This window comes from Enhydra lutris, unplaced genomic scaffold, assembly GCF_002288905.1.
Source record: "Enhydra lutris kenyoni isolate GAN:26980312 unplaced genomic scaffold, ASM228890v2 scaffoldscaffold18, whole genome shotgun sequence".
Lineage (NCBI taxonomy): Eukaryota > Metazoa > Chordata > Mammalia > Carnivora > Mustelidae > Enhydra > Enhydra lutris.
The window spans coordinates 6,067,243-6,090,046 of record NW_019154102.1 but is presented as its reverse complement, the minus strand read 5'-3'; the positions used below and the strand labels follow the sequence as shown (position 1 = coordinate 6,090,046).

The window sequence follows — 22,804 nt, the reverse complement described above, 5'->3', positions numbered from 1 at the left end:
ACGCTCTGCCTTCTTGTTTCAGCTCTGATGTAATCATGCTTTTGTGTCTATTTAGTGCCAGGCACTAAAGTAACCCAGGTCCCTGAAAGTAACGTGTTTTAGATAAGCTTTATTCAGGCATGAGTTATAGTGCTGTTGGCTGAGTTCCATGTTAATGAGTTAACAATATATATTAAATGCACATAAAACGAAATTATAAAATTTTATCAGTGGATGAAAATGTAAGCAGAGGGGCGCCTGGGTGGCTCAGTGGGTTGAGCCTCTGCCTTCGGCTCAGGTCATGATCCCAGGATCCTGGGATCGAGTCCGGAATCGGGCTCTCTGCTCGGCAGGGAGCCTGCTTCCTCTTCTCTCTCTCTGCCTGCCTCTCTGCCTACTTAAGATCTCTCTCTGTATGTTAAATAAATAAATAAAATCTTTTTAAAAATTGCTGATAAGACCTTTTCATTTCTTAAATATCTTAACAGGTGGCCCTTCAGAAGGTTTTTAATTTTTCTATTTCGCATATATTTGAAACAAGAGTAGCAGGCCGCATGGTGGCAGACATGTGCCGTGCTGCTGTAAAGGTAAGTTTGGGGTTTTTGGACTGATGAATTAATGAGTCAGTAACCAACAGGTTTATGTGGTTAATTATTTTATACATGCTTGTTATACTTAAAATACATTGTTTCAATAGCAAATTACAACCCTTATTTGCCTCTGAAAATAGTGTCGGGGTATACTTTGTGACTGCTGAATGAATATTCATGGCCTTCCAAAAACTTACTTACACTAATGTGTTTTCAGTGCTGCCCAGAGGAGTCTTTGAAGTTATTTGTTCCTCACTGCTGCAGTGTTATAACTCAGCTTACAATGAGTAAGTCATAAGGTTATTATTCTAAATTTATAATTTTAGGTAAAAAATATTTTTTGTTTCTAGAACTCTGTGGGTGAAAATAGATTCTATAAGCTATACAATATTTTAATTTTGTAGTTTGTGGTGGGTATTATTTGAATTAAGGTATCGTCCAGGTGAGAGCTTAGAAATTTTACTTTATTAAGTTAGTATTTTCATGCATGCAGGAACCATGTAGAGGTGCCATAAAAAAAAAAAAATCAGTCAATTTGTGAGATGTGGAGGAGCATGGGTCCTGATTTGATGTGTTTATTTTCTTGAAAATTGAATTTTTACCTCCTCTGGAGCAAGTTTAGCTTCATGAAAAAGGAATGAGACTTTTCTTAGCAATTAGAGATACTGAAGACAAATATTTGAAAATGATGCATTTAGTTGGATGTGTAGTTCTTTTTCCCTGATACTCTTTTGCCTTTTTTAGATGATGATGTATTAAATGAAGAAGAGCTAGATAAGGAGTTGCTGTGGAATCTTCAACTTTTGTCTGAGGTATTGTAAATCTTTGTAGTAATAAGGAAATATTACCATGAAGATGATTTGGTTTTAGAATTTTTTTAAATTGACTTTAAAAAAATATGAAAAAGTCAGGTTTTTGTTTTTAAGATTTTTGTTTACCACTTATTTGGAGAGAGAGAAAGAGCATAAGAGAACACAAGTGGGATGGGGGTCAAGGGAGAGGGAGAAGCAGGGAGCATGACACAGTCACTCCCAAGACCCCGGGATCATGACCTGAGATGAGAGCAGACACTTAATCGACTGAGCCACCCAGGGCCCCATGTTTGTTTGTTTGTTTTTAAGTAGGCTCCATGCTCAGCGTGGAGCCCAGTGCAGGGCCTGAACTCCAACCCAGAGATCAAGAGTTTGGGTGTTTAACCAACTGAGCCACCCAGGCACCCCAAAGATTTATTTATTTATTTATTTATTTATTTGAGTGATCTCTCCACCTGGTGTGGGGCTTGAACTCATGACCCCAGGATTAAGAGTTGCATGTTCGGGGCGCCTGGGTGGCTCAGTGGGTTGAAGCCTCTGCTTTCGGCTCAGGTCATGATCCCGGGATCCTGGGATCGAGCCCCGCATCGGGCTCTCTGCTCAGCAGAGAGCCTGCTTCCTCCTCTCTCTCTGCCTGCCTCTCTGCCTGCTTGTGATCTGTCTGTCAAATAAATAAAAAAAAATTTTGAAAAAAGAAAAAAAAAAAAAAAAAAAAAGAGTTGCATGTTCTTCTGACAGCCAACCAGGCACCCTGATACTGAAAAGTTCTAAGTTTTAGATTTTCTTGGTACAGCTACAAAAAGTCAGATAATGGCATTTTCTTGTTATCAAGGGAGTCTGATAATTGTTGATGGCTTCATGAGCAGCAAAGTACTTTTTACTGATTAATTCTGATATTAGTAACTTATTACTTAAAAATCTCATCAGATTTGGCAGTTCCTTTTTTTTCTCTCCCAATTCTCTCTCTCGCTCTCTCCATAAGTTGAGCTGTCAGTCAAACTTCATTTTCCTTTATGGGTTGGCTCACCAACCAATTAATTTTGTCTCTTTGAGGAAATAGATTCTTTGAAAAGGTTGGTACTGTGGCATATGAGGGCCTGAATTCAGAGAATTTGTTTTGATCTCAAGAAAGAATTGTACGAATATAGTTAAAATGAAAATTCTAAAATTAATTGAAGTCATTTTAAGAGACACTGTTACTATTTTAGACTAGTAGCTAAACATTGTCTGTTGCATTGATTATTGATTCTTAATCTTTTCACCAAAATATCTTCAACCATTTTCTTCCTCTTTTAGATTACTCGAGTGGACGGGAAGAAGTTGCTTCTTTATAAGGAGCTACTTGTAAAGATTCTCCAAAGAACCCTCCATCTAACCTGTAAGCAGGGTTACACTCTGTCCTGTAATCTTCTGCATCATCTCCTTCGCTCTACTACCCTTATCTACCCAACGGAGTACTGCAGTGTGCCGGGAGGCTTTGACAAGCCTCCTTCCGAATACTTTCCCATCAAGGCAAGCATTTTCAATAATTAAGAATCCAAGTACATACTGGGTTATTTTTCTAAGGATCCAGAGTGGGTTTTTTTTTTTCTTCTTTGTTGTGTGTGAAGGTGTCACTTTTTTATTTTTGAAGTAGATCATTAAAATTACTGGAATGTTTTAAACTTGACAAGTGTAACACAGCACAGAAGCAGCCTAGTTTTTTTCTTTTCTGTTGGGCTATGAATCAGGTTGGTATGCTGTATGTAACTTGTATATTCCATATGATTTTATTGGGAAACTGATTAACTTTATAAGCTTACTGTTACTCTTAAGGAAACTCATATTTGAGTGGCTCTTCCAGGAGATTTTTCTGGAGTGATAACGAAGGGGTAATGAGTTTTGTGCCTCTTTTTTAGAGAGAGAGGGAGAAAAGGTGGGGGAGGATCAGAGAGGGAATCTTAAGCTGGCTCTTTGTCCAGCTCTGGGACTCAATCTCACAACCCTGAGAGAGCACAACCAACTGAGCCACCCAGGCGCCCCGTCCTGGAAGACCTTTTAAGTTACATGTACATGTTTATTTGTTTTATTTCTCCAGTTTCACAGCTTGCTGAACAAATGCTGTTCTTTTGTAGGACTGGGGTAAACCAGGGGACTTGTGGAATCTGGGCATCCAGTGGCATGTTCCTTCTTCAGAAGAAGTGGCTTTTGCCTTCTATCTATTGGACTCTTTTCTTCAGCCTGAGCTCATCAAACTCCAGCACTGTGGTGACGGAGAACTTGAAATGTCTAGGTTAGTTTTCTTTCATAAACACTGTTTTGTGGTTGTAGACTGAGAAAAATCTTTTTGTGTCTTTCCTTTTCTCTTTGCCATATCTGATGTATTCATTTTCAGTGTGTGTTTATATCTGACATACATATAATTTAAAAACCATTTAATATGGTGTGTAACAAATTTTGTCATAATATTTAAACCTTTCAGGGGCACCTGGGTGGCTCAGTGGGTGAAGCCTCTGCCTTCAGCTCAGGTCATGATCCCAGGGTTCTGGGATCGAGCCCCATGTTGGGCTCTCTGCTCTGCAGGGAGCCTGCTTTCTCCTCTCTCTCTGCCTGCCTCTCTGCCTACTTGTGATCTCTCTCTGTCAAATAAATAAATAAAATCTTTAAAAAATTTAAACCTTTTAAATAGAAAAACTCATTTTTTTAATAGTTTGCTTTTTGTGACTTTTGCTTAGCAGTTTGACTTGTGCATCTTTTGGGAGGTATATGGAAATGCTTGTTTTTTAGATTCAGATTAGATTTTGGGGGGTTTTTTGTTTGTTTTTGTAATTCATATTATTGACATTAATGTTACTTAGTGAAATATTTCTGTGAGCTTTTTTTCCTTTCCTAAGAAGCTTTAACAAAAAATAGTTATAAGATCATTAGACTTTTATAGTTTGAATCTTTGGACATTCCTAAAATAATAGTAAGAAAATTACAATGTGTGAAATTCCAGGAAATTTTAATAAGCAAAATCAGTAGGAATGGTTTGGAGAAAGAAAGAAGTATGACTGATGATGTCTGAACTGCTTTTTGGAGTAAATGTTTAACTAGTCCTTTATTTATTTATTTATTTATTTATCTATTTTATTTTGACAGAGAGAGATCACAAGTAGGCAGAGAGGCAGGCAGAGAGAGAGGAAGGGAAGCAGGCTCCCCGCTGAGCAGAGAGCCCAATGTGGGGCCCAATCCCAGGACCCTGAGACCATGACCCGAGCTGAAGGCAGAGGCTTTAACCCACTGAGCCACCCAGGCGCCCCCTAACTAGTCCATTTTTAAAAGTTGGAGTATGCTGGAAGAGTTTCTGTAATACTGTTTTCCCTTTTTGTTAGTGGTAGCGATCTTTGGGTACATAGGTGATGACATTCAGAATTGATTCACAGAGGGCAGTCAGTTGCCGTTGTTTCTGATTATTTAGGACCTATTCCTAAGTAGGTCTGTACTATATTACCAATATAAACACTGTTGATTACCTTGTATTATTAAGTGGGTAAACTGAAAACATTTGCCATTTCTTGGCCTTAATTTTGTGTATCCCCACTTAAGGTTCTTGTACTTCATCCTAGACTCTCCAAAGCCTTTTTTTAAGACAGCGATTTGGAGTCTCCTAAATTATGAAAATACCTTTATCTTTTCCAGAGATGATGTTCTACAGAGTCTAACTATAGTGCACAACTGTTTAATTGGCTCAGGAAACCTCTTACCTCCATTGAAAGGAGAGCCAGTTACTAATTTGTAAGTAAAAATAACTACTTTACATATTTTGCCATTTTGCCATTTGGCGTGTATTTTAAGTCTTAGTCACATAATGAGTCACTGGTTTTATTATTGGTATTGTTTCTGTATCACTTTAACCTTTTTGTCATTATTAGACCAAAAATACCTGAGACAGAATATAGGTCTATAAACTGTAAGGCTTTAATCAAATTTTCATATGGTACCAGGATAGGATAATTTTGAATGTTAATCAGTTTAAAAATATCAATACTAAGTTTATCCTCTAGTTTCTGAGTTAAGATAAATGCTCTTTTTTAAAAAAAGAAAAAGAAAAATCTATTTTTTTGGTCTGCAATCAGTGTTCATTAGGGATTTTATAGGAAAAATCTGCGTGTTTTTACATAAAAGTTTGTTGTGTTATTTTGAGCTTTAAAATTGTCCTAAGTTGTTTTTATGAATTTAAGTGCTTTTCAGACTATTACAGTTTTGAATGAATGCCTTGATTTAGTCCATTGTCAGTGCAGTCATTTAAGTTGGAAAAAATTGAGCTTAAATGAAATCAGCAATGTGCAGTGTGAGCTCAACGTACTTAGTAGTGAGATGCTAGTTGCAGGCCTAGTTTCAGTATACTGCCTTAGATCGTTTTCTCTCAACATCAACATCTCATTGCTGAGCAAGTTCATGAAAATCACATAAAAACAAGTAAGTAACCCCTGCCCCCTCAAAAAACACAAAGGGAAGAATTATTTGTTGATTTTCAACAAAAATCTTAAAAACTTCAAGGAGTGGTTTTAAAATGTGGCTTGCTTGTCTTTTCCGTATTTTGTATAATCATTGTTTGGGGTCATACTTTCTCTGGTTCCTACTTACTTCACTCTAAAACCTGTTTCTAGGCATTGAACTTTAGATTGTTTGTTAGATTTGAGAGGGAGAAGTAGGGTCATCACAGGTAAGGAAATCTGTTTTAAGTTTGTCTAGGAATTTGCTGAGTTCTTTGAAAGCACTTTTGGTTTTCATCAGTATTATAGTTTGATTTAGGGGCAATTTTACCAAAATTCATCTTTTTTAAGAGAGATTGATTTTAAACATTATTTAAAAATGAGAGACTCACAAAAATGGTTTTGATTTTCCTAATGATCTTAACAATATATAATATGGTGGGAATTGAATTCTTATGGCATGCTGAAAACCTCTTTCGTACGTAACAGATATATTACATCAGTAAATTTAGTTCTGCTTGAACATGTTGACAGTGGAGTTTTGGGAATTTAATCCATTAAGAGCCAAAGGATGTATCTTCTGTATATATGATTAGAAGATTTTTTTAGTTTTAAGTGATCCTTAGGACACACTGCTGCAGGGTCCCCTCAGGAGGCAGAGAGGTTTCTGGTGCAGTTCTTTACTATGAACATACTTAATGTTTATGCCACGTGCCCTACACTAGCAAGTTGAAACAAGGTCTTTATCACTTTGAAATAAAAGTGCATCGGGACAAGGTTCCTTATCATTGGTTATGATGAAACCAGTTAGGTTTGTAAATAAGGAAAAGAATACGGTGTTACAAGCATTTTATGAATGGACGTTATTAGCTTTAAAATTGATCCTGAGTATCCTTTGTAGGTTTTTCCCAGAAAAGTTGAGAAGGAAAGGTAATTTAGACTGAAAAGTTTTTTGTTTCAGAATTTTCACTTTTAGGGTGAAAATTTTATGTAATAAGACATAATGAGGTAATACAAAATTACATTTACTATAAATATATATATTGTTAATATATTTTAATAACTTACAAGTATAAATATGAAATGTTTTCTGGTATATTTAATAATACATAATAAATACAGAACGAAAACTTCAGTTGTTTTAATCATTGAACAATACACATTTTTAGGACTCTTTTTATATAGTTACATCTAGGCAGGGATAATGATTATATGAAGTAGAATCAAAGATTAATGAGCAGCCCTTTGCCTTTGAATCATCAAAGAGAGGGTTTAAAAAGTCTTTCCTGGACTTTTAAATAATTCTTACCAGAATCCTTTCCTTTAAAACCAGTTCCTAACTGATACCTCCTTGATCTGAAATCTTAACTTATTTTTACATTTTCTTTATATAAATCTCAACTTTTTTTGCAGGTAGCAAATTAGTTCTTACTAAAGTATCATAAAATAAAGTTAGCTTTTTAAATTCAGAAATGCTTTTTTTAATATAGGTCTATAATTGTTAAGATTTCTAAATGTAATTTGATTTGAAAAATCCAGTTGGGGGTTCTTGGCTGGCTTAGTCAGAGGAGCATGCGACTCTTGATCCTGGGTGTTGTGAATTTAAGCCCCACATGGGTATAGAGATTACTTAAATAAATAAAACTTAAAAAAAGTAGACAAAACTAATCAAATGATTTCAATCAGTGGTGCCACTGTTCTGTGATAATATATCATACATCCTAGTGTGAAGAAAGACTATCTGTAGCATAATTCTTGGAGATTATTAGCAGCAGTTCTCCATAAGAAATAGAGTAAAATATACCAGGTTGGGGAGAAAAGGAAACATACACTTGTGACAAGTTCACTAATTAGTGTAATGCCTGAGGTGCTTGAGGAAGTCACTCTTGTTAATAAGAAACAATTTGGCTGTGGTATTGTGGGATAGTATGTATTTTCTGAAATACCAGACTGGTTTTTGGAAGCACGTAAGCAACTCAGTTTTCTTTACAATTAGTCTTATATTTTTCTTATATATAAATCTCAGTTAGGTAACAACATTCTAGCTGTTTGATTTTTTTGGTCAGATCTTTCATTATTAACTTTGCCTTGCACATGTATTAGTAGTATTTGTCCTCTAGAAAATTGCAATAATGAGAAACTGGAAACTTGGTTCAGTTCTGAGTTTTCCTGTAAGAAAATCTAATTTAGTTCCTACTAGAGTATATGGCATAGTCTTAGAATCCCATTGTTCAGGTAAATGGCTACTAAATGTGCAAACCAATTTTCTGTGCATTGTATTAGAGACTGACAAAATATAAAAACTTAGATGAGTTGATTGTCGTAAGTAGAAAGTAATGATGAACCTTATGGTATCTTCATTGTATTTTTTTGGCCTTTGGCAATATAGGATTACTAAATATCTTGTATTTATATTATAAATTTTACTGTTTCAGAGGATGGGTAAACTAGGGTCCCTTGAGGGTAATTAAGTATAAATTTCTTCAGTACAATTTGACTTTTTGGCAGTTTTGTCAGATACCAAGGTTGCTGAATTAATCTTAAAATGGAACCTCTCTGTTTTGCTGTTGGAACCTTTAGTTAATGACTTAATAGAAATATGTGTGGTATAGTTTACACTCCTAGTTCTACCTTTATAGATGTGGAAGTTGGATTATGTCTTTTCAGGGTCATATAGGAATTTTGGACACTTGCCTTTAATCCTGAAATCGTCATTAATTTCTCCTTTTGCAGTCCACTCTTTATAATCTTTTAGGTCTAACCAGCTATCACAAGATGCAAAAAACTAACATCTATAAAAACAGGGTTACTCAAGGTAGAGGAGTCATCATTTTTCATCTCCGATATTTCTTCTTTACTTTGTGCCCCTTTCCTCTGATAGATCTGTTAAGCCATTCTTAGTTAAAATCATTCTTAGGATCTCAGCTTATACTAACTTCTGAGGCAAAGAAAACTTCATAGTTAAGGTCTAAGAGTTGAGACCATTTCATTAATATGTGAAAGGATGTGTTGTTCTGCGATGAGGGGCAGGGCTAGCTAACCTCTCTTGGCACCTCCAGGAAACTACCCAGCTCTGCTGGGGGAGCTGCACACAGAAAAGGAAACAGTTACTACTCCACGGTGAGTAACCCTGTTTTCTCCTTATTTCACCTTCTGACTGTTTTCATTGATTTTTTTAAAGCTTGTGTGTCAGACATGGAAATAGTTCTTATGCTCAGAGTTAATTTTAAACCTAGCAACCTTTTGTTCACACGGTAGAGCAAGAGCCAGTTTTTCATTTGTGTTTATAGCTACTATTGATGCCTAGGATAGAATTGGATAACAGAACACAGAAATAGGCCAATTGTTTCTTGTGAAAACACTTGTAACCTTGATTGGAAAACAAAATCTGTTAGTATTAGTGGCTTGGTTTTATACCTTTTATGTTTGCTCTCTTCCCGGGGCTGGGGGTTAGTTATTGGGAAGTATAGGCTGTTCTTCCAGCTGTAGACAAGAAGTATTGATTACACTAGTTTCATGACAGTTCACTAGCCTTCGTTTGCATATTGGATTTGCATTGTATATTTTGTTTTTGTGTTATTAGTCATTTCTTCCTTTTTCACCGGCCTTTCTCTCCCAGTGATTATTTTCATAGTTCCACTCTAATCAAATCTGGAGAAGATTGCCATCTAGTGGTATAAATAACATAGCTGTCAAACTTTTAGGGCTTTTTTTTTTTTTTTTCTTTTCTTTTTCTTTTTTGGTGGCACAAATATTGAACACATATTGTTATAAATTAGGTGGCCTGGTGCTCTCTAGTGCTTTGAAGCTGATTTAACTTTGCTTTTGTATAAATGGAATTATTTAAAATATGTTGTGTAGGAATTTTTAGAATTTTTTTTAGTTCCTGATGTCAAATTATTACTGTTTGTAAAATGCACCAGGGAATGAGAAAAATGAATTTCAGTTATAGTGGGGCAGTGATGGTATTTGATTTAAATCAGAACTCACATCTGTAAATGTTGATGGCACTTTAAATATGTTCAGTTAAGATTCTGTGCATAACTAAAAGTGACAGTAAGCAGTTTTAAGTATCAAAGTATAGGGCAGCACACATGTACTTAGTGTGGCCACAAAAAGATACAATCATAAAGTCTTACTCGGGTAATGGATACAGATTTCTTTTAGAAAATTATTCTCCTAAAGCCTAGACGAAATATTTAGTATATGTATTTAAGTTTGCTGAGAAACCTTTAGTGTAAAACCTGTCAGTCCAATGAGAGTTTAATTAAATTGTTAGAGAAGAAGTGATCTATTAAAACTGAGTCTTAGACAAATAAATATAAAAGGACTTTGTGATGGATAAGAACAAATAAAGCTGGAATATATGTCTAACCAGATGCCTGTTGTACACTTGAGATATGAAAGATGTGTTTTAGTTCACATTTCAAAAGGAAAACCAAAGCTGGGTTTATTTAAACGGACTTCTTAATACTTCAAAATCCCATATTGGTTGAGATATTTTAAAACACTTGTAAATTAGTGATAATTTTCAGATTTTCTAAGTAGGGAAACAATTCAGAATGACATGAATTTTAAAAATAAGTATCAGGGCTCTTACATGAGATTCACTTCTAAATGTGATTACAGTATTAATAATAACTGGTATTACTAGAGTCAGAAAGGCATAGAAGCAAAACGTTTCAAATTCCCAGCTGATAGTCTTTTTTTGTTGGATAGTTAGGGTTTTATGTGTGTACACACACACACATACCCAGTAAAAATTCAAAATAGCTTAATGTAGTGGTTTTTTTTTTAATGTTGTTTGTAAGAATAGTTTTGTGACTAATTAAAATGCATGCTTGGTTCAATATTTTTTGGTACTAGGTACAGACTGGGTAAGGTACAATAGCATTCTTCACGCAACTACTAATGTTTACAGCCGCAGTGAGGAGACATCAACTCTCATGTGATAGCTCATGGCAAGCCTTTTCCTGTGCTATATAGGGAAGGAAGGATGAGTGGGTGGGGGTTAAAATCTTATGCTTTATGCTTGTTACTGTTTGAGCACAGTCTTTTCCTCTTTAGTGGCAAAATCTAATTTCAGTAGAGATGTTAGACTCCTTGAAGTTCATTGTAAAGGAATCTGATTTTATTTTTAACTGACTAGATTCTGGGTACTTATATATTAATTAATCATACACAGTTTTACAGAATGCTCAAGTTTGCAAGATGTTGCCAAAGGCTGAAGTTTTATAGAATGAAAACCAAATTTTACGAATTTGAATTTGAACTTCAAAGTCTGAAAAGCAGATCAGTATTTTATATTATAAAATATAACCATTCTTTGTTTATACTCTGTAGGCTTGGTTTGAAACACGAGACAGTATCGTTGCCATCCTAGGTCCTAGATTATGGTGAGGAACATAGTTAAATAATTGGCAGTTTAGTAATCTTAATATTATTACCCATTTAGAGAAATCCAAGAATTCATATCTACCGAATATTAAGATAGAGATAACTTGCTTAATTCAACTTAAGAAAATATAATATAAATGGGGGTATGTTGATTTTAAAATAGTTTTTTCTTCATTATAAGTGCTATGTAGTCCATGAGTGATGAGTAACCAGTCACTATAAAATTTCTTTTTATAACTAATTAGCTTTGTATTAGGTAAGCTTACCCCATGTTTCCTTGGCATTTATGCCTATGTTCTTCCTCTTAGAAAAGTTGTTGAATTGATATTGTATCTTGAAATGTTGAAAATTATATTTTTCATTGAAGAAAATATAGATTTCAGATATAAAGGTTCGTATTCCCTAGTAAAATCTGTTCTTACATACCTTAAAAGTGACTTTTGTTTAATGAGTTTAACTAGCTGGGTCTGGTTCTGTTAATATAATTCTTTGTGGCAGATCTTTAATTAGAAAATGCAGTGTTTTTATGTCTGATCATATTCAAAAGAAAGTAATGGCATTTTAACTGTAGGTGTTAGGGGAGATCAGTTTGGGTGGCTTTTAGAGGAGAGGTAATGATTATTTAAAGAAGTTTGTCTGCTATGTATTTTATAATAAAATTTGACTTGAGTTTTTGGTGTCCAGTTTTAACCTTTATTATACCATTATAAAACTGACTTTTCTTTGTATAAATGTATATAAGAGTTTATCATCAGATTTAAGCTTTTACACTTGAACATCATTATTATGTTTATTTAGCTGGTGAATTTTCCCCCATAAAGTCATTAAATTTCATTAACATTTTCTTTAAGATGAACAATACTGTTCTTACTGAAACATAACATTAATCTTCAGAAGGACAGAGTAGAGAGTTGAAGTATTGAAGATGAGAAATCTGTTTATTAAAAGAACATCATCTTTGTTTTGATTTAAACAATCTAGCAATGACACTTCCCTTTAATCTTTCTTATTGATATTATTAATAAATGCAAGCACTCTTGTTTTTATACAGGGTACCAAGTATGGTGTCCTTGGAAGAGACAAAGTTGTATACTGGACTTGAATATGGTATGTAAATTATAATCTGAGTCAATCTTGTGTGGACAGTTTTTGTCAGTTACTCTATAAGGGTTAAAATGGTCAGAAAAAGATAAATACCATATGATTTCACTCATATGTGGAATTTAAGAAACAAAATAGATGAACATAGGGGAAGGGAAAGTAAAATAAAATAAGATGAAAATAGAGAGGGAGGCAAATCATAAGAGACCCTGAACTCCAGGAAACAAACTGAGGGTTGCTGGAGGGGTGGTAGGTGGGGAGAAGGGGTAATTGGGTGATGGGCATTAAGGAGGGCATTTGATATAATGAGTGGGGGATGTGATATGCAACTGATGAGTCACTAAATTGTTTTTGTTTTTTTTTTTTAAGATTTTATTTATTTATTAGAGAGAAAGATCACAAGTAGGCAGAGAGGTGGGCAGAGGCAGAGAGAGAGGGAAAAGCAGGTTTCCCGCTGAGCAGAGAGAGCCCGATGCGGGGTTCTATCCCAGGACCCCGAGATCACAACCTGAGTCAAAGGCAGAGGCCTAACCCACAGCCACCCAGGCGCCCGAGTCATTAAATTCTACTCCGGTAACTAATAATATAGTATATATCAACTAAATTGAATTTAAAATAAGGAATTAAAAAAAGTTAATACAACCACTCTGGAAAGCAGTGTGGAGGTTCTTCGAAAAGTTAAAAATAGGGGCTCCTGGGGCACCTGAGTGGCTAAGTGGGTTAAAGCCTCTGCCTTCGGCTCAGGTCATGATCCTAGGGTCCTGGGATCCAGCTCTGCATCGGGCTCTCTGCTCAGCAGGGAGCCTGCTTCCTCCTCTCTCTCTGCCTGCCTCTCTGCCTACTTGTGACCTCTGTTTGTCAAATAAATAAATAAAATATAAAAAAAAAAATAGGGGTACCTGGGTGGCTTAGTCATTAAGCATCCCAGGGTCCTGGGATGGAGCCCCACATCAGGCGCCCTGCTCGGTGGGAAGCCTGCTTCCCCCTCTCCCACTCCCGATGCTTGTGTTTCTTCTCTTGCTGTGTCTCTCTCTGTCAAGTAAATAGATAAAATCTTTGGGGGAAAAAAAAAAAGTTGCAAACACGACCCAGCAATTGTACTACTAGGTATTTACCCCGAAGATACAAATGTAGTGATCTGAAGGGGCACCTGCACCCCAATTTTAGAGCAGCAGTGTCCACCATAGCCAAACTGGGGAAGGAGTCAAGATGTCCATCGACAGATGAATGAATAAGGAAGACACACACAATGGAATATTACTCAGCCACAAAATAGTGGAGTCCTGCCATTTGCAATGATGTGGATGGAACGAGAGGGTATTACGCTAAGCGCAACGACTCAAGAGAGAGGAATTATATGATTTCACTCATAAGTGGAATTTAAGAAACAAAGCAGGGGGTTATGGGGAAGGGAGGGAAAAATAAAATAATACAACATCAGAAAGGGAGACAAACTATAAGAGACTCTTAATTATAGGGAACAAAGAGGGCTACTAGAGGAGGGGATGGAGTAACCGAGTGATGGACATTAAGGAGGGCACAGGGTATAATGAGCATTGGATGTTATATACAGCTGATGAATTACTGAACTTCACCTCTGAAACTAATAATATACTATATGTTAACTAATGAATTTAAATAATTTTTTGAATTTAAATAATTTTTTTAAAAAGAGTTAAAATGGAGTAAGTAATATGTAGTTAGAATTTTCCTAGTCTCTTTTTCATATATAAAATGAATATTAATTAATTACAACATAGCTATCTTTGCTTTCCTTGGAGAAATTGGAAAATTATTTATATAAAGAATAGCCAGAGGCGCCTGGGTGGCTCAGTGGGTTAAGCCTCTGCCTTCAGCTCAGGTCATGATCTCAGGGTCCTGGGATCGAGTCCCACGTCGGGCTCGAGAAAAGGTAGAAATTGGACCAGGTAAATTAATATTTGGATGCTTTCTGTGTGCAGAGGCAGATTTTCATATATCATCACGTTCATTTATGTTTAGAATTGTTTTAGAACTGACACATTATACTTGATGTGAATGTGAAAATATTATAACCTGTATCTTTGTGTCTTCCTGTCATAGTGAATTAAATTTCATATAAATATATAAAACATTGCGTTAACTTAATGTTCTGAATCTAACATTAATAGAAACTTAGTACATTTCCTTATTGTTGGATTAACAGTAGAATTAACTGCATAGATAAATTGCTAAGGTATAACTTTTGTTGGCTTGTTTGGGTCACCCATAACCAATTAAAGAATCCTGTGCAGTTAAGATCTCTAATTAGTGAATAGAACCTTTGAAATTTTGGCAAAGATTTTTTTTTCTCCCTCTTCCTTGCCTACCCAAGAAAGTTTTATAAGTAGGTCTTTGTAAATGTGAAGGTTTTAAAAATTACTCTATCATGCCTGGAAACTAATCCAGCTATGATTAAGGCAGATCTACTTGGATTTTCCTGGATACATGATATATTCTTTTTCTTTTTTTTAAGATTTTATTTATTTATTTGACAGAGAGAGAGAGACAGTGAGAGAAGGAACACAAGCAGGGAGTGGGAGAGGGAGAAGCAGGCTTCCCACCGAGCAGGGAGCCTGATGTGGGGCTGGATCCCAGGACCCTGGGATCATGACCTGAGCTGAAGGCAGACAGTTAACGACTGAGCCACCCAGGTGCCTCTACATGATTTATTCTTGATATAAACCGTTGATATAAGTAAGCTTCAACAGCTGGGGAGCATTCAGTGTGTCTAAAATGCCTTTTCTCTTTTTTAAAAAATAGATCTATCCAGAGAGAACCACCGAGAAGCAATTGCTAGGGTCATAAGGAAACTTCTTAGTGAGTACATATAAGATTTAACTTATTTTTACTAATAAATATTTAGGAATTTTATAGCATATGTGCTTTTACTCAACTTTGTTTAAATTCTAAATAGAGCAGCGTTTTTTTCCTTAACTAAGAGATTCTTAACTGATATAGAGTCCTGTAGTAACTCAAAGTATTTAACCAAAATCCATTTTTTTCTATTGTAGACCACATACTTAACAATTCAGAAGATGATACTAAGTCTTTGTTTCTTATCATAAAGGTACAATTGTCCTTTAATAGTTACATAATTATTAATGTGACTGGTTTTGATATGATGGCTTGTAAATATATAATTTGAAATTCTTTGAAACAGATTATTGGAGACCTCTTGCAGTTCCAAGGATCTCACAAACATGAATTTGACTCCCGTTGGAAAAGCTTTAACCTAGTAAAGAAATCAATGGAAAACCGGGTCAGTATTTTCACCTAAAAAACTCTGAATTAGTTTTTTAAAATGTGTATAATACTGAAATAGTCACTTGATTTAAGGATTATTCAGCATACAGAAGTTTCCCTGTAAGTAAAATAGATTTTCAAATATTATATCACGGTATAATCAAAAGAATGCTGGGAAAATGTTTACTCCTACAAACTCTTCTGTGAGTTTCCATTCCAGGACAGTATCTGAACTCTTACTGGGAATTTAGAGTGTGGTAATGTGGCAGGCTGCTGCGTAAGAACTTGAGGGAATACAAGATAGGAGGAGTTGTTCACATGCGTGGATTTAAAGCATCTCACTTTATGGAGATCTTAGAAAAATTACCTCTTACCGTTATCTTTGTGTCCAAGAGAAGTGGGTACTTCTGTGGAGTATAGTATTCTCAGGAGCATAGAAGAAGAATACTTATGCCAGCCATTTGATTTTGATAGCAAGTGTTCTTTAGGAAACTTTTATGGAAGCTGAGTCTAAAAAGGTTGTAGGAGTTTATTGTTTAGGCAAGGGTCACTGCATATTTTAAAGGGAATGGCATGTAAAAGGGCAGGGAGACATACAAACATGGCATATGTTAGGGAACAGTGGCTATAGGGCAGAAACAGCAGGTGACAACTGGGTCATTTATAGTTTGTTTTTTGGGTTTGGTTTTTTTTTTTTTTTTTTAATTTGACAGAGGGAGATCACAAGTAGGCAGAGAAGCAGGCAGAGAGAGAGAGAGGAGGAAGCAGGCTCCCCGCTGAGCAGAAAGCCCGATGCAGGGCTCGATCCCAGGACCCCTGGGATCATGACCCGAGCCAAAAGCAGTCTTTAACCCACTGAGCCAACCAGGTGCCCCTGGGTTTGTTTTTTTTTTAAAGTTCATTTGTTTATTTAAGGAATCTCTAACCCCAAATAGGGCTGGAACTCAATGACCCTTAGACCCTAAGATCAAGAGTCGCATGCCTTTCCAACTGAGCCAGCCAGATGCCCACAGGTTGTTTATAGTTGTATCCCCAGAAAGTGCTCCAGTTTTATATTCAGCATGGAGGAGTCATTAACGGTTCTGAAGTAGATCTGATTTGAATATTGGCTTATGCAATATTCAGTGACTTTTGAAAAGCTCCATCACCGCTGAGGAAGAAAACAGCAGTAGGAGTTTGAGACTGGAAGCAGGGGAGGGTAGTTAAACTATCACAATAGTCTAGATGGAAAAACACAACCTGAATCAAGTCACTGGTGTTGGGATGGAAATAGATGTTTTGAAAAAGAAGGCTTTGTAGAGACTTGATGGCTAATGAGATAAAGGTGTGAAAGAGGAACAGTCTCTTAGTTCCAGGTATCTGCCTTCAGCGACTGGGTAGAAGGGGAGACCATTAAAGATAATTTTTAGAAAAGTAAAAGGTATATATTCTACAGTAAACATACACGGTTACCTGGAAAGGCTATTTATAAATATGACAGAGTCAAGCAATTTTCTTAGTTGTCTCTTTTTGTACTTTCGGTATTTGACGGAATAAGGACCAGCTCTGTTCCTCTCCCATGCATAGATACATTAATAAATTACCAGAGGAAAACGCGGTGTTGGTTGAGCTATTTAAAGGGGATACTTCTACTATTAGCCATAAAATTAATTGAAATAGTATCTTTTAACGTAAGCCTGATCACTTTAGAATAAATGAAATACCTCCAGTACTCACCAGCCCAGTGTGAACCTCTATAGTTCAGTAAAAATTTGTCAGTAAGGATTCAGGGGAACCCATGGGTGCGGTCAATTAGGAACAATGTTGAGTGTCTTTGTTTTTTACTTTGTTCTTTAGCTCCATGGGAAAAAACAACATATCAGAGCCCTACTGATTGACAGAGTAATGTTGCAGCATGAGGTAAATCTCTTTAAAATCATGATGACTTTTTAAAATGACAGTTATCAAGATGAATATGTAATTATTTGTGTTACATCATAGTTGAATGAACTTTTCAGTAAAAACTTAGAGATTTGATTTTTACATTGTTTTCTTTTTGTAGCTACGCACACTGACTGTTGAGGGTTGTGAATACAAACGGGTACATCAAGATATGATCCGAGATCTTCTTCGTTTATCTACAAGTTCATACAGTCAGGTAAGTCACATCCCCTCTGCACCCCTCCCCAGCCTCACTTCCCCGTTTTACTACAGTGCAATCTAAATAGTCCCATTTCAAATACAAGGAAGTTTAAATAATTTATTGGAGGGGTGCCTGGGTGGCTCATTTGGTTGAGCGTCCCAACTCTTGATTTCACCTCAGGTCTTGATCTTGGAGTCGTGAGTTCAAGCTTTGCATGGAACCTACTTAAAATAATAATAATTATTATTATTATTATTATTTATTGGCATAGAATGCACTTTTTAAATTACACATATTTTCAAGCTAATTTTAATAGTCATTTTAAAACAATGTTTATTTTTACTGTTTGTTGTTCCTTCTCAAGTTTTTTTTTTAAATGTAAAGTTGATAGGGGCGCCTTGGTGGCTCAGTCATTAAGGGGCTGCGTTCGGCTCAGGTCATGATCCCAGGGTCCAGGAATGGAGCCCGCATTAGGCTCCCTGCTCGGCAGGAAGCCTGCTTCTCCCTCTGCCCACCTCCCTGCTTGTGTTCCCTCTTTCTTTGTCTTTCTCTCTGTCAAATAAATAAATAAAATCTTTTTTAAAAAATGCAAAGTTGATAGATAGCACAAGTGCAGTGTTGCTACAACTTAATCAGATCACATTGTGAAAGCCAGTCTGTGAAGGCTGTATGATTCTTTCTAGATGTTATGGTTGGGTTTCAGCAACCTGCTACCATATGAATTATGGGGTCCATCCTTTAAGGAAGCAAAGGACCAAGAGATGATCTCTTCAAGCACAGAGAACTGGAAAAGCAAAATTCATGAATAGCTAATTATTCTGTCTTTAATAAATAATGTTAAGTTAGGACACAGTCTCTAACTCAAAGATTTCACCTAAAGGGTTTGAAATATGTACAGTGTATTACTTTTACTATTTTTGGTTATTATGCATTACAATTTAGTTCATGGGTTATAATCTTATACTGAATCTTTTGTTTGGGTTCAAAACATATGGGCTCTACTTACGGTTTGCATTGAAAAGGTGAAGTTCTGTGTTTTAGAAAGTCTTTGATTTTTCTTTGCATAAATACAAGAGAAAATCTAACTCTTCTCATCAAACGTAATTTAGAATAGAAAGCTAAATAGTCTGCTGATTATGTTACAGGACAAATGCATATCAGTTCTGTTCAGTCTCTCCTTTATCAAAATATTTGAACCTCTGTAACCTAAACCATGGTTGTGGTTGGTGGTAATATGCTTTTCCTTTTGGTAAAAAGATAATCATTTACTTATTTTTGTTAAGGTATGTGCTTTAATATATTTTTCTGTTACAGCAATATTTAAATTATTTTATTTTTGGTAATTTCTTTAGAAACTTTTTGTTGTCTACTATATAATAAAAGTTCTTTGTTAATAATACTTTCTTCAGGTCAGAAATAAGGCTCAGCAAACATTTTTTGCTGCCTTGGGTGCATATAACTTCTGTTGCAGAGATATCATTCCCTTGGTTTTGGAGTTCTTACGGCCTGATAGACAAGATGTCACACAACAGCAGTTCAAGGTATAGGGTTCTTTGTTTTGTTTTTGTTTTTGTTTTTGTTTTTTAATTATGAAAATTTTCAGATATACAGAAAGTTGAAAGGCTTTTACAGTAAATATCCATATATCTACCACTCAGATTCTGTATTTAATATTTTTATATATTTGTACACATAAATAAATACATTTGGATGTATTTATCTACATCCATCTCATTTTTTTATGTATTTCAAAACAAATTGAAGACATCAGTGTCCTACACCTTTAAACATAGTCTTTTTTCCTCCCTATTATTCTTCCTATGTATATGATTGACGTTATGATGGGGAGAAAATGTAGGCTGCAGTTTGACTTGAGCACCAGTGGATAAAGAGCCTAGCTGCCCTGTAGGAAAGGGGGCTGCAAGACCAAAAGGTTTAGAGTAATGTGAACAGCATATTGGAAGGCCTGAGACAGGAAGAAATATGTAAGTTTGAGCAACTGAATGAGAGCTTGTATGAGTAGAGCAGAGAAGGAAGGAGATGAATAAGGTAAGGAAAATAGTATATCTCACAGGGGCGTAGGAGGGTATAGGTGAAACATAATGCTTTTGCTATCAGATAGAAGTGGATTGATTGAAAGTGATTTAGGAGGGAGAATTGATGAGATTTTGTGGTTGAGTATGAAGGAACAGAAGAAAGGAGGTATCAAAATTATTAAGGTTCTGGATTGTACAGTGGTTATTGGGTACATCAGAGGGAGAGAAAAGGGAGAATAGATGATGAATTTGTTTGGGTAAGTAATATATGAAGTATTTCCTATAAACTAAGAGGGGATGTCAAGTAGGTAGTTAGATACCATTTCACTCAACACACCATTTCAGTGTGTGTTGATAACTGAAATCTTTGGGCACTGTAAGAGAGCCTAGGAGGAGAGTAAGAGGAGAAAGAGGACCGGGAGGCAAGTGTTGAGAAAACTCCATTAGGATCCCATGAAGAAGTAACCAAAAAAGGAAAGATCAGAAAGATACCAAGATACGAGGAGTTACAGAAGCCAAGGAGAGATCATTCCCTGAAAGAAGGGAGATTTAGCAGTATCATTTGATTTCTGGAGAGAGTTAAGATGACAACTAAACACGTTCTTGGAAGTTGTCTCGTAAGACAGGTCAGTAAACTATAGCTTGGGCTCAGTTGCTTGCTTTAGTAAGTAAAGTTGTGTCAAAACGCAGCCACGTCCATTCCTTTCTGTATTTGGTCTATGGCTGCTTTCGTGCTACAAGAGCGTTGATAAGGAGTTGGAACAGAGACCATATGGCCAACTATTTACTATTTGACCCTTTATAGAAAAAATTTGCTGGCCTCTGATGTAGATGTATAATTCAAGAGTGTTGTGGAATGTCTGACTCTTAGGGTAGTATGTTGTTGATCATGTTGGGAATGGTTTAAATGGACACAATCAAATTGGCCAAGTAAGATCAAAATTGGAAAAAAAAAAATGATCAAAATTGAAAAACGTCTGTTAGGTCAGTAAAATTGAAGTTACCAGTGATCTTATGAGAACCTGTAAAGAGGAGTAGAGCACATAGTGGGTAATAAGCCAGATCAGAATTATGGTGAATGTTTAAAAAATAACAAAATAGCTCTTTTCATTAAAAGGGGGTGTCGTTCTGATTAATTGAGCCTTTATGAGTAAAAAGCATACGGTATAGTTAAGTTAGCTAGTTTAAGAAAACCTTAAGAACACAATCAGATTTTAGAAATTATCCCAGATGCCCCTAAGATGCTAAAAGTGGCAAATGTTTGTGGCCCTTGTATTAACAATTATAGTAGAAGAGAGTTGGAATGGAAGCTGTATCCTTAAAAACAACAGCCTTAAATTTCTGTATTATTGTATTCATATTATTGTATTCATGCTCTTTGAGCTAACTCTTCATTAGATGACTTAGGGAAAATATTACTGGATGACAGTTAAATGTCGAGTTCAAGTTTCTGAAAGTAACCTGTTAAATGTGTGAGCCTATTTTACTAACCAGTATCAAGCACTTAAAGAATCAGTGTCTAGTACATTTAAAAAGATGTTAGTGAATTGGCTACAACTATACAGTGCCTCTTATCCCCGACATTAATTATTTTTACCGGCAGGGTGCCTTGTATTGTCTCCTTGGAAATCACAGTGGTGTATGTTTGGCAAACCTTCATGACTGGGACTGTATTGTACAGACGTGGCCAGCAATTGTTTCTTCCGGACTTAGCAAAGCGATGTCCCTGGAAAAGCCATCAATCGTGAGACTGTTTGATGATCTTGCAGAAAAGATTCATCGGCAGTATGAAACAATTGGCTTGGATTTCGCAGTGAGCAAAACCATTTTTTTTTTTTAATTCAAATTTTAGTGGAAATTAGTATTGGCTTTCTGTTTCCTATTTGTACTTTAGTAATCACTGAGTTTGGAGCATGGCCAGGAGAGAGCTGGGTTGTTTTCTACTAAGAGGCAAAAAAGGGCTACTACAGTGTTGCATTTACCATGATTATCTATATATCCATGGCCTCATTTTTCAAAGAGTTGATTATATTTTTGGTCACTCTTACTAGCCAAAGTCATAAAAGTTTGACCATAAGGTTCATAATTTGTAGTGACAAAAATTAAAATTGGGTGATTTGACAAATGAGAAAGTGAAGAATACCTGTGTCAGTGATCCTTGTTTGGGGAGATGTAGCAGATGTGTATGTCCACATCTGTCACAACAGGATGGGTGAAAGTGGTGTGAGTGCAAGTGAATTGCCCTCCTCTCTAAGGTAATTGTGTTTGACACCCATCCTTTGGTTTTAAAATAACTGCTCTAAACATATTCCTTTTCTATAAAACACAGTCCTGCTATTTACAACTATCATTAGATAATGCTTTTTTTTGTTTGTTTTAGATTTTTATTAAGTAATCTCTACCTCCAAAGTGGGGCTCGAACTCACAACCCCAACCAAGATCAAGAGTCATGCTTTTTGACTAGCCTGACAGGTACCCCGGATTATGCTTTCTTTAAAAAAGATTTTTTGGAGGTGCCTGGGTGCCACAGTCAGTTAAGTGTCTTCCTTTGCCCAGGTTATGGTCCTGGGATTGAGCCCCACGTTGGGCTCCCTGCTTAGTGGGGAGTCTGCTTTTCCCTCTCCCTCTGCACTCTCCCCCACCCCCACTCAGGTTCTGTCTCTATCATGCTCGCTCGCTCTCTCTCTTAATAAGTGAATAAAATTTTTTTTTAAGGTTTTTTGGTGGGGAGCCTGACTGAGAGCATGTGACTCTTGACCTTGAGGTTGTGAGTTTGAGCCCCATATTGGGTACAGAGATTACTTTAAAAAAATTTTTTTTAAATGTTTTTAACTAAAAGTTTTTTTTTTTTTTAATGAGTTCATAATTCACATGACAAAAATTTCACCCTTACATAACACAGTAGTATATTGTATATTCACAATAGTATATGCCCTGGGCTCTGCAACCATTGCTTGGAAAGAAAGCCTATACTGGGGAACAGTGAGTCCCAATCCCCCAGCATCCCTAGACCCTGGAGATCACGAATCTACTTCCCTTATCTGTG

At 36.0% G+C, this 22,804-nt stretch overlaps 1 protein-coding gene across 1 annotated transcript in view; it reads left to right on the top strand.

Annotated features, from left to right (window-relative positions):
- The window catches only part of LOC111147976 (proteasome activator subunit 4), a 112,503-nt gene that overhangs the window by 55,989 nt on the left and 33,710 nt on the right, over window positions 1-22,804 (top strand). The window contains exons 15-28 of the mRNA XM_022504290.1: window positions 468-566; window positions 787-856; window positions 1,314-1,381; window positions 2,678-2,893; window positions 3,496-3,653; window positions 5,042-5,137; window positions 12,287-12,342; window positions 15,118-15,174; window positions 15,369-15,424; window positions 15,518-15,616; window positions 17,437-17,499; window positions 17,642-17,737; window positions 19,132-19,263; window positions 21,362-21,571. Coding sequence (XP_022359998.1) covers window positions 468-566; window positions 787-856; window positions 1,314-1,381; window positions 2,678-2,893; window positions 3,496-3,653; window positions 5,042-5,137; window positions 12,287-12,342; window positions 15,118-15,174; window positions 15,369-15,424; window positions 15,518-15,616; window positions 17,437-17,499; window positions 17,642-17,737; window positions 19,132-19,263; window positions 21,362-21,571 — 1,476 coding nt within the window. The remainder of the gene's footprint in view (window positions 1-467; window positions 567-786; window positions 857-1,313; window positions 1,382-2,677; window positions 2,894-3,495; window positions 3,654-5,041; window positions 5,138-12,286; window positions 12,343-15,117; window positions 15,175-15,368; window positions 15,425-15,517; window positions 15,617-17,436; window positions 17,500-17,641; window positions 17,738-19,131; window positions 19,264-21,361; window positions 21,572-22,804) is intronic.